The sequence below is a fragment of the Podarcis pityusensis genome (assembly GCF_964106645.2).
Source record: "Podarcis pityusensis genome assembly, chromosome: 7".
Lineage (NCBI taxonomy): Eukaryota > Metazoa > Chordata > Lepidosauria > Squamata > Lacertidae > Podarcis > Podarcis pityusensis.
In genome coordinates this window covers 52,766,161-52,780,548 of record NC_138031.1, presented here as the reverse complement: position 1 = coordinate 52,780,548, position 14,388 = coordinate 52,766,161, and the positions used below count along the sequence as shown (strand labels likewise).

Here is a 14,388-nt window from a genome sequence, read left to right as displayed (position 1 = left end):
TGGAGGGCACCGGGTTGGGGAAGGCTGTGTGACAGATGCAGGGTTGAGTTCCCATCCTGCATTACATAGCTGATACCTCAGTCTTGGAGCCTTCACTATGGGACGTTGGGTCAGATGAGCTGCAAGGAGCAAGACCGCACTGTGAATCCCAAAAGGCTGTGGAATGATGTGTCTGATGTTGTGAGAGGTTCGTACTTTTCCCTCAAGGGGGCTCTAAAACGGGGATGGGAAACCCCAGACCTGGGGACCAAATATTCCTCCCTGGCCTCTGGCCCTTGGGATTCTCCTCAAGCCACACCCCATTACTACTGGCCCTGCTTTGAACTCCCCTTGAGGATCTCTGGAAATACTTCTTGCTTGTCTCAGTGGAGGAAAATGTGTGCAGAAACTAGCCTCCATCCAAAGCTAACATTCACATTTGTTTCTCTGCTCAGTTCCCACTTTTACCTCTCCCCACACCACCGGCATGTGGACCCCAGAAGGTTGAAGGGAATGTGGCTGAAAATGTTCCTCACACCTGAAACAGACATATTAGCCAAGCAGGTTCATTTTTCTCCGATTACTAGCTGCATATAATTAACCCTCTGCCATGAGATTTGACAACTGCCACTAGCTTATATGACTTTTAAGTGGATTAGACAAATGCATGGATGAGGAGTTGATCAGTGACTATGAGCCATGATGGCTCAATGCATCTTCCAGGTTCCGAGGCTGTAAAAGGTAAAGGACCCCTGGACGGTTAAGTCCAGTCAAACATGACTATGGGGTTGCGGCGCTCATCTCGCTTTCAGACCGAGGGAGCAGGTGTTTGTCCATAGACAGATCATGTGGCCAGCATGACTAAACTGCTTCTGACACAATGGAACACCATGACGGAAGCCAGAGTGCACGGAAACACCATTTACCTTCCCACTGCAGCGGTACCTATTTATCTACTTGCACTGGCGTGCTTTCGAACTCCTAGGTTGGCAGTAGTTGGGACAGGGCAACAGGAGCTCACTCTTCACACAGATTCAAACCACCGATCTTCTGATCAGCAAGCCCAAGAGGCTCAGTTGTTTAGACCACAGTGCCACCCGCTCTGTTCGATCTGCTGGGGGGCAGGGAGAATGTGAAGTAGGGTCAGCCCTACCATTAGATCGAGTGACGCAGAGGCCACCAAATGAAAGAGCAGCAATCATTTCAGTAATTACAAGGCCATCAGAACATATTAAGTTGCCTCATAGAGTCAGGTCATTGGTCCATCTTGCTCAGTAGTATCAGGGTTCATCCACCCTGGTGAAGACTTCTGAAAAACTCAAAAGCTGGTCTCCCAAACCATTACAGTGGTACCTCGGGTTAAGTACTTAATTTGTTCCGGAGGTCCGTACTTAACCTGAAACTGTTCTTAACCTGAAGCACCACTTTAGCTAATGGGGCCTCCTGCTGCTGCCGCGCCGCCGGAGCACGATTTCTGTTCTCATCCTGAAGCAAAGTTCTTAACCTGAAGCACTATTTCTGGGTTAGCGGAGTCTGTAACCTGAAGCGTATGTAACCCGAGGTACCACTGTATTGCTGAAATGTGGCTTTTGCATTGCTCCCCTTCCCCATATGGACCAACACAGCAACTTTTGCTTCTTAAATTTGCTCTGCATTCTTGGTTAGGATGATGCTGACGATGAAGATTTGGCGATAGGACACCTCTGAATTTCCTAAACACTGTATTTCCACTTAATCCTGGAGAGGCTGTTAAATCTCAGTCTGCACAAACATTCGGGAAGGGGTTTCAGATCAAAGCAAGAACCCCTCTTGACTCGCTCGCTCGCATCTTTTTTCACCCTCCTAACACCGCTGATCCCACCTCCCCCCAACCCCATTTCCAATGTCTTGCCCCCAGCCACCTTCCTTTCCTCCCCTGAGCTTGCAGGAGCTGAGCTCAGGGCAGGCTAAGGGCAGCGGCTTCACCGTCTGGCGCGGAGCATGTGTGCGCGGCCTCTGCACATGCTCAGTGGGGCGGGGGCGCCCAGCAGGCGTTACAAAGCCGAGCTGAAAATGAGCACATTCCTGCTCTGGCGAAGGCAGCGGCAAGACCCGCCCTCGCTCCGCCTGGCTTGAGAGATTTGCTGCCGCCGTCGCCGCCGCCGCCGCCGCCTCGGCTCTTGCTGCCTTCTCGGCTGCCTGAACTGCCGACCGCAGCGGCGGAGCTGAGCGAGGGAGCCAGACGCCGGTTGCCGCCGCCAGCCAGCAGCCGGAGCGGGAAGGAACGCGGCTGAGTCCCAGCCGGAGAAGCCTCCGGTGGAGTCTGCCCTGGGGGTCGAGCGGCATCCCGCGTCTGCGGATCGCCGCGGCGGGAGTCAAGTTCTTTGCAGGAGTTGCATCTGGAAGACGGCTCCAGGCGGCTGGTGGCGATTCCTCGAGAAAAGGGAAGAGAACAATCCCTTTCTCTCCATGCAGGACCACTTTTTTTTCTTGATTGACACTGGCTGCCTTCTTCCCCATTTGGAAAGTCGTTTCGGAGCTGGCTTGATGGAAGTTCGAACTCAGATGTAGTAGCAGCATCACTGCACTTTTTTTCTTTCTCGGAGGGGGAGAGAGAGCAAAGGATGGGAACGGGAGAAATGACAGGCGGCACCCACGTCTGGGGACAGAGCCTTTCGATGGGCAGCTGAAGTTCAGGCTTCGCTACTTAAAACGAAACCGGGCGAATGCAAATCCAGCTAGAAGAGGAGGGGAGAAGAAGAGAAAGGAGCGATGTGGCAACCGGATAGTTCTACTCCTGTTTCCTCTTGATATACTGGCATCATTGCTGATGGGATACGACCCCCGACCCCCAAAGTAGGCTGCTTTTTAAGGTACGTCTTTCTTAAAAACGTTTGTTAAACAATGTAAAGGGAGAGCATGAGGTCTTTTTCTCTTTGTTTGGTTCTGTACGGCCGACCTCCTGTTGGCGATGACTTTTAAATATTTGCAGCTGTTGGCAAAGAAAAACTTGCTCTAACTTCTTCAGCCCGGAGACATTTATTTGGGGGGTATACTAATTGGCTCATAGCGCCCTCTGGTGACTTGCAAGGGACTGTCTCGATTAGTAAGTCACAGGTGAAGATAGGATGGGGGGCACAACTGCAAAATGTACACAGTTATGCACAGCGATTGCATTGCGGGATTTTTTTAATTGTAAAGTTTGCCTTTGAAAAAGAAAAAGCCGTTTGTGTTGCAGGTTGCAGTGTACAGAGACATGAATGGGTGTCTTAATTGTAGAACAGCTTGGTGTTAAAACAACAACAACAACTTTTGTTAATTCTGTTATGTTTGAAGATGACAGGCAAATAGCAGTCCAGATTGTGCTTTTGAAGGAAGGCTATTTTGCTTAACTAGTAAAATAGTGCTTTACTAAATGAAGCATTACATCAATTTATGGGATTTTCTGAATACTGAACAGTTATTCAGTTAGAAGTAAAATCTATTAAAAAGTAGATTTTAAAAACAGTTAAAAAGTTAACATCATATTACTTCTGACATGAATATGTAGAAAAACTATTTACAGTGAGATGATCTTTAAAAAACAAAACCAGTAGTTGGCTATCATATGAACACTTTTCTTGTACATTTTAAGGGACACATGTTTGTCTGTTTGTTTTAACAGAGGAGATCAACATGCAAAGCGAACAGATTCCAGAGCCAGCTATCTGTGCATCCCATTTCATATTTTTAATTTGGCTTTGTGATGAGGCAATAGAACTAATTGAAACTCAGAGACAGGGTCTGGCTTCACAGACTGATGAGGACCTGAAGATAATGAAAGGCGACATGAAAGCAGCGAGTGTGTTAGACGATCATCAAACCCAACAGAGTTTTCACAACTGGAGGTTAGCAAGTGTGAGAAGGATGGCAGCTCTGCCAAAATTGGCCAGTGGAGACATTTTGCTGAGTATCCCTTCCCCACCAAAATAAAGGACAAACTTCTGCGGATGTGTGTGAACTAGGAGAGAATGGGACAGAAGAGGGCAACTTGAACTCATTAGTTCATATCTTTGGCACTAAATTACATTTGTTTCCTCATTTGCTGTACATGTATTGTTATCAGTGCCATCCTATCACAACAGAAGAAATCAATGATTTTTTTTTTAAAAAAACAAAACTAAATAAGAACACTTCCACGAGTAACACCCTGGATGTGTTTTTCTTCATGGTTCAATAGACATCCTTTCTGTCATTAAATTTACTTGTTAGTCTAATGTACATGGAAGCTATTGAAAGGTTTCATTGTTTTTTAGCCCTCTGGGCAAAAAACACTTTTCAGTGTGGCCAAAGGGTTTCTAGTCTAAGCGCCTGCACACCAGCGTTTTTCCAGTGCTGTGTCAACTGATCGCTTCAGCTCAGAACTGTGTGTACCTGGTAGCACAAGGTCCCCTCCGCTACTGCCGCCTGGGATTGCATAAAAAGCTTTCAAGTGTATTTTTCCCACGCTGGCGAGTCTGATTCATGTTTGAAATCTGAACAGTGGTTTTGTTTTTTCGAAAGAGGTGTACGCCCGAAGGGAGGAAACTGCCTAATGGATCATGGCTCTAATGTTTACAGGACATTCCTTATTTCTAGCCTTAGTGATGTTGGCAGCCTCTACTTTTGAAGAGTCTGTAAGCAATTACTCTGACTGGGTGACTTTTACAGAGGATGTGGATCCGTATGAGAAACAGAGGCTAGATGATTTCAGGACTAGTCAGAAGACGAGAAAGGCCGTGCTTCACCCAAGCTTATATTTTAGTGCTGAAGAGCTCCCAGCGCTGAGACAGAAATCTCACACCAGCCATCTCCACCTCTTCAGAGCCCTCAGAAATGCGGTGTCAGTGATGCTGTCCAGTCCATCATACTACCTCCCTCCCCCCAAGCATGCTGATTTCGCTGCCAAGTGGAATGAGATATATGGGAACAATCTCCCTCCTTTAGCCTTTTACTGCCTCCTGTGCCCGGAAGATAAAGCTGCCTTTGATTTTGTGTTAGAGTATATGGATAGAATGGCTGGATACAAAGACTGGCTGGTGGAGAATGCCCCAGGTGACGAAGTTCCTCTGGGCCACTCCTTAACCGGCTTTGCCACCGCTTTTGATTTTTTATATGCCTCATTGGATGATGTCAGAAGGCAAAAATACTTTGCCAAGATATGGGCTGTGACTGAGGAAATGTACGAGTATTCCAAAGTCCGTTCCTGGGGCAAGCAGCTTCTTCATAACCACCAGGCCACTAACATGCTGGCATTGCTCATTGGGGCCCTGGTCACTGGAGGGGGCCTAGAGTCCCAAGCAAATGCCTGGAAACACGCCGTGGTGGACGTGATGGAGAAAACCATGTTTTTGCTCAACCACATTGTCGATGGCTCTTTGGACGAAGGCGTGGCTTACGGTAGCTACACCGCCAAATCGATCACTCAGTATATATTTCTGGCGCAGCGCCACTTTGGGATTAACAACCTCGAAAACCACTGGCTCAAAATGCACTTTTGGTTTTACTACGCTACCCTTCTGCCGGGCTTTCAGAGGACTGTCGGCATAGCCGATTCAAATTACAATTGGTTTTACGGCCCTGAAAGCCAGCTGGTTTTCCTGGATAAGTTTGTGCTGAAGAGTGGGGTAGGCAATTGGCTTGCACAACAAATTAGAAAGCACCGCCCAAAAGATGGTCCAATGGTGCCCTCCACTGCCCAGAGGTGGAGCACGCTTCACACCGAGTACATATGGTACGACCCGGGGTTAACTCCCCACCCTCCACCTGATTACGGCACTCCTAAAATGCATGTGTTCCCTAACTGGGGGGTAGTCACGTACGGAGCAGGTTTGCCAAACGCTCAGACAAATACCTTTGTTTCTTTTAAATCTGGGAAGCTGGGTGGCCGTGCTGTCTATGACATAGTCCATTTTCAGCCCTATTCTTGGATTGATGGGTGGCGAAGCTTCAACCCAGGCCATGAACATCCAGATCAGAACTCTTTTACCTTTGCTCCTAATGGGCAGGTGTTTGTCTCCGAGGCCCTCTATGGACCCAAGCTGAGCCACCTGAATAACGTCTTGGTGTTCGCTCCATCTCCCACAAGCCAGTGCAATCAGCCTTGGGAGGGTCAGCTTGGGGAATGCACACAGTGGCTTAAGTGGACTGGGGATGAAGTTGGGGAAGCTGCTGGTGAGATCATTACATCCTCTCAGCATGAGGAGATGATGTTTGTGAGCGGTGAGGCAGCGCCTGCCTACTCATCAGCAATGAAGCTGAAAAGCGTGTACCGTTCTCTGCTCCTGCTGAATCCTCAAATGTTGCTAGTGGTGGACCATGTGGAGAAAGAGGAGGACTCTCCCATTGACTCCATCAGTGCCTTTTTTCATAACCTTGACATTGACTTTAAATACGTACCATATAAATTTATGAGCAAATATAATGGAGCCATGATGGACGTCTGGGATGCCCACTATAAAATGTTTTGGTTTGACCATCATGGGAATAGCCCTGTCGCTAGGATACAAGAAGCAGAGCAGGCGGCCGAATTCAAAAAGCGGTGGACTCAGTTTGTAAACGTCACTTTCTCTGCAAAGACCACCGTAGCAAGGATTGCCTACATTTTCTATGGGCCGTATGTCAATATTTCTAGCTGTAGGTTTGTTGACGATGCCCGATCAGGGTATCAGATTTCTCTCAATGTCAACAACACAGAAACAGTTCTCTCTGTCGTTACAGACTATCTAAATCTGAGGACAAGGTTCAGCTATTTAGGCTTTGGTGGCTACGCCAAGGTAGCCACTCAGGGAAAGGTGACGAGGTTTGGCCTGGGCACCGAAACTGTAGCAAAAGAGGCACCCAGTAACAGGATCGCTTTCCCCTTTGGATTTAAAGTGAATGTCGTTGCAGGGTTGATCTTAGGGATTAGCTTGGCTTTGCTGGCCTTCCAGTGGCACTTTTACATTTCCTTCAGCAGACTCTTGCGTTGGATCCTCATCCTGGTCATCACATTGTGGTTTGTCGAGCTGGTTGATGTGTGGAGCTCTTGCACTCAGCCCATCTGCGGAAAGTGGAGCAGCGACGCGATGAGTGCGGAGCACAGCACAGGGAAGGACCAGGCACACCCTGTGACTTTGCCTGATGTGGTCATTACCTCCCTGCCCAGCTCAGGTGCGGAAATCCTGAAGCAGCTGTTCTTCAACAGCAGTGACTTCCTATACATCAGGATCCCTTCAGGCTACCTTGACGTCCCCGAAGCAGAGTTTGAGATCGACTCCTTCGTCGATGCCTGCGAGTGGAAGGCATCCGATGTTCGGAGCGGCCGTTTCCGGCTCTTCCAGGGCTGGCTGCATTCCCTAGTCAAAGACACAAAACTCCACCTTCAGAATATCCATTTACATGAAACCAGCAGAAGTAAGTCCGCGCAGCATCCTGCTGCCAGACAGGACAAAAAGCGGCGGCCCAGAAAAAGAGAATCCATAGCAGAGCAAAGAAGCCGATTGAGAGGGAGTTCAGAGAAAGATGCTGATTACATTAGGGAGCTCAGGAGACACATAGCCTCTTATCCCAATGCACGCCCCGTGCTTAGCCTGAGCAGTGGGAGCTGGACATTAAAGCTGCCTTTCTTTCAAGAAATCATAGGCGCTTCCTTGAGAGCGCTCTATGTAGTACGAGACCCCCGGGCATGGATCTACTCAGTACTGCACAAAAGCCAGCCAAGCCTTTACTCCTTGAGGAAGGTTCCCCAGCGCCTAGCGATGCTGTTTAAAGCAGAGGGCAGGAAAGAAAAGTGTAGTTTAAATGCAGGCTATGCTTTTGAATACGAATCGCTGAGGGAGGAACTCTCCGATTCAAATTCAAACGCTGTCTCTGTGATGTCCCATTTGTGGCTGGCAAACACGGCGGCAGCCCTGAGACTCAATGGGGATTTGCTGCCAGAGAATTACCGGCTGCTCAAGTTTGAAGACCTAGTCAACTTCCCCCAGAAGGTGGCCGAATCCATCTATGCTTTTCTGGGCATCCCTCTGTCTCCCGCTAGCTTAAACCAAATCCTATTTGCCACATCCACCAACCTTTTCTACCTTCCTTATGAAGGAGAGGTCTCCCCGGCCAGCATCCAGGCTTGGCGACATGAGATGCCTCGCGAGGAAATTAAGCAGATCGAGGACATCTGTTTGACTCTAATGGACCGCTTAGGCTATCCAAAGTTTACCGATTTAGAAGCTGCGGGTCAGCGGTAGTTTGCACTAAGGATCCCCAGGCTCTTCAATTTGTAGATAAGAATCCAAAAAGCTGGTTTATTCTTGTAAAATGTCTGTACAGTCTGTTACACTTGCAGAGAGAGAGATTATTTTAAAGGAAATGAGATATTTGGTCTGGTAAGCTTCCCCCACCCTCCCTTTTCCTTCCTAAACAACAACAACAACAACGAGAAAAAAGCCCCCTCGTAATTACTTTTGCTGCCTTTGAAAATAAAGCTGTGTGAATCTTTGCATTTGTTTCCAGATGGGGACTGACTATAGCTCAGAGGATGGGTAATAGGATCAGGGCCTTACATTCCTTGGCTCTTGGCATGAATCCCAGCCGGGCAGGGAGTTGCCAAGTGTCACTGCCATCTGCTGGTTATTTGGTGGCCAGTGTTGGGAGGAGGTTGGGCTCAGCCCTAGTTTTCAATGAACAACTGTTTGTATTGCAAAGCAGACTTGGCGTTTGGCAGCAGTGATCTCCCATGGGCTGGATTTACTGACATGTTATGTCTGCTTTTAACTACCCCAGCGGTGCTGAGAAGCCATAAAGTCAACCTAACCAGCCAGTTAAACTGTGTTTTATGATTGCCTGACATCACTGAAGTGACAGAAAGCAGATCACACACACACACTGGCACAATCTTGGCATCCTATTGGCAGCCTTAGCAAAGAGACCAAGACCCAAACTGACATGGAAGCATACTAATACTATTTCGTGTGTTTCTTCCATTCCTCAGCAGTAAGGAATCTGAGTCTGTAAGGTAATTTCAGGATAACGGTTCCTACTGTTACTGTGCTGTGAGTAAATAATTCATAGTCAGAAGTAATGATAAATATACATACAGAGCCCATTTTTGTGATTGTCTTTCTGACACGGGCGTCTTCTGTTGTTTTATCTGGATTACATCTGCACAAAATCTTCTCCATCTCAGCATCTTGAAACGAAGTCGGGCGTGCAGAATCAGTTGCCTGAAAAATAAGGTACATATAGATGGGGAGAACCATGGGCAGATTAAGCAGTAACTGGAGCTGTGCCAGCAATGCCCATCTTGGTTTTGCTTTTCTCAGGGATGGGGAATCAGATGTTGCTGGACTACAACTCCCACCATTCCTGACCACTTCCCAAGTTAGCTGGGGCTGATGAGAGTTGAAGCCTGAAAACACCAAGAGGGTCAAAGGTTTCCTATCCCTTTGCTATGCTAATAGGTACTAGACCAATGCAGGTACACAGATAAATTAGACTCACCTTTCTTCTCGCTCCACAAGTTGCGTTACAATATTTGATGCCCTTCTCATTGAAATGTATTTATTTATCCATTCGTTGTTAATGATGTGGTTAATAGGATGTATATCACAGTTTTATCTATATCCTACAAACTGGAGAATAGCTCCACAGACTTTTAACACAATGACTTCAGTGTAAAATTGCAGCCTAAGGCCGATTCCTCCTTTTCCTAAAAAGTTTACTTTTTAATGCCAGATTTAAGGGTCGAGATGGCTGTGGTAGCATCTTCATGTGGCAGGAAGAGAGTAAATGCCACTTTCATCAGCTGGAACAGATTCAAGAGAATATTTTAACACCCCAGTTCTTAAATCACAGAGATAAATACTTGCTCAAGGAGTGGGAACATGTGCAACACTACCCTGATTTCTCAGGGCCCCTTACTCTTGACTTCTGGAGTAAGTTTGCTGATATAACGGGGCTTACCTTTCAGATTGCCAACTGGAGGAAGCAGGGACTAGGTTGGTTTTAAAATCATTTTTTTAATTTCTAAACAGCCCCAAGCACATACTAGGCACTTTCTAAATAATAAATAAATAATCTAAATAATAAATCACAGTGGTGACTAACAGTCATGGGCATAGGCAGGATTTTTGTTAGGGGGAACAGGCCTTTTAGACAATCCCAACATGTCTAATCAGAAGTTTTTATTGAATTCAGTGGGGTTTATGGCCAGAGAAGTGGGATTAGGATTGCAGACTCACTTGCAAGTAAATTTGTTTAGGATTGTGGCTACAATTAATTTGTAAAGAATGCTGGGATGACCTTATGCTTTCTCATTTCATAGGTTTATTTTCCACCTGTGTGTCAAATTCCGGTTAATGATGAATGATATTTAATCCATTTCCAAAATCTGTTTGCATTTTCATGTATAGAAAACCAGTTCCATCATTCCTTGAATTGCACTGAAAATATATATATTTAAAGGCAGCCACCCTCTTCCACACTATTCTACCCCCTATCCAAGTAGCAGGCAGTTCTCCCTCTCCCCCTCCCCTTTAAAATGGAATGTATTCTCCTGATCTCTTGCTTCACATTCTCTGCAGAAGCATGCCTATTGTAAATGTCTGCGGATGTGTGTACCAAGCTCTAGCTATCAGAGACGCCTGTTTCTTACTCCTTTTCTGTCTAGCATTTCCTTACAAATGAAGTTGCTATGAAATATGTTTCATCTTCTTTGTTTGAACCAGAATTGGGGTTTGGTGCCACAGTGTTGAAATGTGCCAGATGAGTAATTGCCTTTCATTTGGGTGACAAAAAATTAGCTGATGTCAAGAGATTTAATGAGTTTGTCTCCTCACACTGTTAGGAAATTCTCCTGGTGATCCTGAATGCTTTGCTGTGGTGTCCTCTCCCCCCACCCTTCCTGTCCTCCACTAACATGTCGCAACATTCTGTGATCTCTCATTCTGACCTAGATAAAAGTAGCTCATTCCCAGCCGTTCATTATTATGTCAAAATGTGCCTCTAGCCTGATAGAGCTGTTGATATGTTGCAGTTTCACTGAGTGTAACTTGGCTGTCACTTGTCCTGGATTAGAAGAGGGACTGGCAGCCCTCTTTCTCTTTCCCAGGCTGTCCTCTGGCTAGGTAGACTGTCACATGCTAAAGGAAATGGCAAAGTGTATTAATGTGCACTGATGTGTCAGTGAAACCTTGGATTATTACTTTCATTCATGCCAGGCTGTTTCTTTCTCTCGCTCTCCTGCCATCCTAGTATCAAACATATGCAAAATGAGGTGGTTCTTTTTTCTTTCTTTTTTTTTCGACATTGCCAAAGTGAATCTTCACTCTTCAAACTGCTTGGCTGACTCCCAGTGCCTTGTTCAAGGATCAGGGTTTAACACAAAGAATTTCCTTTCAGTGAAGATTTGAAAGAAACCAGCAAAATGGCTGGTCTCTGATAATACTTTCAACACTGCTGATGGTAGGAAATTGAGAGTTCAGTGAAGCTAGGGAGACAGTGTTACGTGCCATTCTTCAAACAAGAAAGGGTTTGTAACGCATGTCCTTGATACGGTGATCGTTAAAATATTCACCTTGATGAGAAAATACCAATAATTGTAGCTTCGCTTTCCACAGAGTGAGCACCTTGAAACATGGGACAAATAGAACACTGGAATGAAATTTGAAAGTAGCTTTTATTTTTGCTTCAGCTTCACAGCATTCACTCTGAGCATCGACGGGAATGCTGTTGTACTTGTCTCCTGCCTGTGGGCTTCCTCTGGGCATCTGGTTGAGCAGCATGAGAACAGAATGCTGGACTGGATAGACCTTTTAGTTCAAGCCCAGCAGGCTCTTCTTATGTGTTTCTATGGCATACCGTATTTTTCGCTCTATAAGACGCACCAGACCACAAGACGCACCAGACCACAAGACGTTTTTGGAGGAGGAAAACAAGAAAAAAAATATTCTGAATCTCAGAAGCCAGAACAGCAAGAGGGATGCAGCAATCCCTCTTGCTGTTCTGGCTTCTGGGATAGCTGCGCAGCCTGCATTCGCTCCATAAGATGCACACACATTACCCGTTGCTTTTTAGGAGGGGAAAAGTGAGTCTTATAGAGCAAAAAATACGGTAACTGATATATGATCCCATATAGCACCCAGCTCATCAGGGCAGCTCCAGGCACACCCTGACCTCTTGGTAATGTGAAGAGACTATCTCAAACAAACAAAATGACTTAATTTTTTTCCTAGATATGTTTTGCATACTTCTGGTGTGCTAAAATGGAAAAATGGGAGCCAATGCAGTGACTGCTCAGAGTGTATTTGTGCCTGTGTGTGACAGAAAGAGTTCTAATATATGTGTATTGTAACTTCTCCTATGTAACCATCACTGAAATGAACAAGGGCTATGCTCTTGGGGAGTCCTTGGCCCTGTCACTGCAGAATTCCCCAGTGCTGCTTGCCTATAATACTGATCTACCAAACTGGCCTACCAAATGCAGACCACTTTATATTATGAACCACCTTCTTTTGGAACAGCACCCCACAGCTTTGCTGTACAGAGATGCTGCATTTGAAATGGCTGAAAGGCACAGTGTAGCCTGAGTATCCATTACCTAAGTCATTAGCTGCATGCGTTGTGTACATATATATTTTTGTGTAATGTTTTTGTGTAATTTCCTGTTGGTCAGTAAATATTCCCAGGGGTGGGCGGAAAGGAAGCTTGTACTGCAACTGCAGTGATATATAATGAAGGAAAATCGCTGTTTTGAAAACCACAAATGGGGAAAGTTCTATTTGTAAGCAACATTGTTAAATTACACTCCACAAATGGGCCACACGGTGCCTTTGCAACAGAAACAATGACAGTGGAATCAAGCTGGAATACTTGCTTGCTTGGGAAAGAGGAAGGAAGCATGAATATATTCTTCTTCTTCTTTGGCGATCACTCATAGCCGAGTAAGATTGTCTTCCACAAACATGGTTTTAACAGTGAGTCCGTAAGTGACTGTGGAGGCCAAATCTGGATCCACGCGTCCTTCCGCTGTGGGGGTGTATTAATCACAAGGCGGTAGCTAATAGTGGAGGAAAATGGAAACAGGGTTTTACTTTAAAATATTTTAGTGTTTGCAATAAATATTCCTTAAATGACTTCTAATTCTCTTCAGAGCTAATACTTCTGTATCCTGAAAATGTTTGTGTATAAAGGAAGTCCATTAGTTTTTCAACCAGATGGTACAAAGAAGCAGAATCTGATAATGGTGGGATGCATTCCGTGGTTCATATTTTAAAATCCCCCCTGCCCCCCCATGTGAAGGGTGTATATTGGTGTAGGGCTTGGGAGGGAGGGAAGTAAGATGTCAGCTGGGATTCTGGTGCTGATGCCTGATCCTGAATAGCTGCTCTCATTTGTTGTCTCTTCTCCCTCTTATTTTTCTTGCATGCCTGAGGAAAGGAAAGGAAGCATGAAACAGCCATGTATTACAGAATATTTGAAAAATACATAGGTGTACCGCAAATATCCGATTTCCATTATTAGAAGTCTCTCCTTAGATATGACACTAAATGCACTTTATTCTGCGTGAGGCTTCTATTTTGTTTCTGTGTTGGATGCTGTGGGATTGGCAATCAGGTTTTCTTCATCATTCATATTCTTCCTATTATAACAGAAAACATGAATTTGTTGGAAGAAAGTTCATGTTTTGTCAGAACAAAGGTTCATCAAGTGAACAATGGTCTTCTAGACACTTTTGGACAGCTTATCAGCAGGGCATGATGGCATCAGCTATTGCTTGTGACCTTTTTCCCAGCATCTGATTTTAAGGAGTATTTCAAAAAGATGCATTATTTTGTTTTTCTTAATATGAAAGTTCCATTTAATTATCATGGATAGATGGTGATAGTACTACCTTCCATTAATTTGTCTAATAGTTTCTGAAAGTCAGTTACTTTTGTGGCAATCACTGTATTTTGTGATAGCTAATTTTTTTAGTTAATTCAGTTCATGCTTGTAGTAACTGAGTGCTGTGTGCTTGTGTGTACTGTGTGTGTGTGTGTTCATCTCAAGTGTGGTTTACAAAGGGTAGACGTGTGGCAAAACAGACATATCTATGATCTTTCCACTTTTCCTCCCTGTATTTTTCAATTTTGAAATACAGTATCATAAATGATGAGATCCCTTGTTGTTTTAAAAAAGAAGCTGGAAGGTAGGGTTTATCTTTTTTCCCACTAAAGAAATTGATGATCTGTAGTCTAGTTCAAAGGTGGAACTTGCAAATGTGATTTGAATGAATAGCCTTATAAATCTTTTATCTACAGGCCTGGGGAGACTTCCTGTTGTGGGGTCATATGTTAAAGAGAACAAAAGAAAGTAAGGGGCAAAGTAAAGGAAACTTTAAGTATGACAGAAGTTTTGAAGTGGTTGTTATGTTTCTTGGATCTATAGGATCTATACATT

The 14,388-nt window shown here is 45.2% G+C and overlaps 1 protein-coding gene across 1 annotated transcript; it reads left to right on the top strand.

Annotated features, from left to right (window-relative positions):
• The first annotated feature begins 2,024 nt into the window (after positions 1–2,024).
• DSEL (dermatan sulfate epimerase like) lies at positions 2,025–8,449 on the top strand. The gene is made up of 2 exons (XM_081013164.1): positions 2,025–2,831; positions 3,623–8,449. Exon 2 carries the CDS (start codon positions 4,539–4,541, stop codon positions 8,196–8,198), a length of 3,660 nt encoding a protein of 1,219 aa, XP_080869290.1. The 5' UTR covers positions 2,025–2,831; positions 3,623–4,538; the 3' UTR covers positions 8,199–8,449.
• Positions 8,450–14,388: the final 5,939 nt, after the last annotated feature.

What these genes read in the sequence shown, in the direction of transcription:
- DSEL (XM_081013164.1), top strand. Translation starts at nt 4,539, where the DNA reads ATGGCTCTAATGTTTACAGGACATTCCTTATTTCTAGCCTTAGTGATG.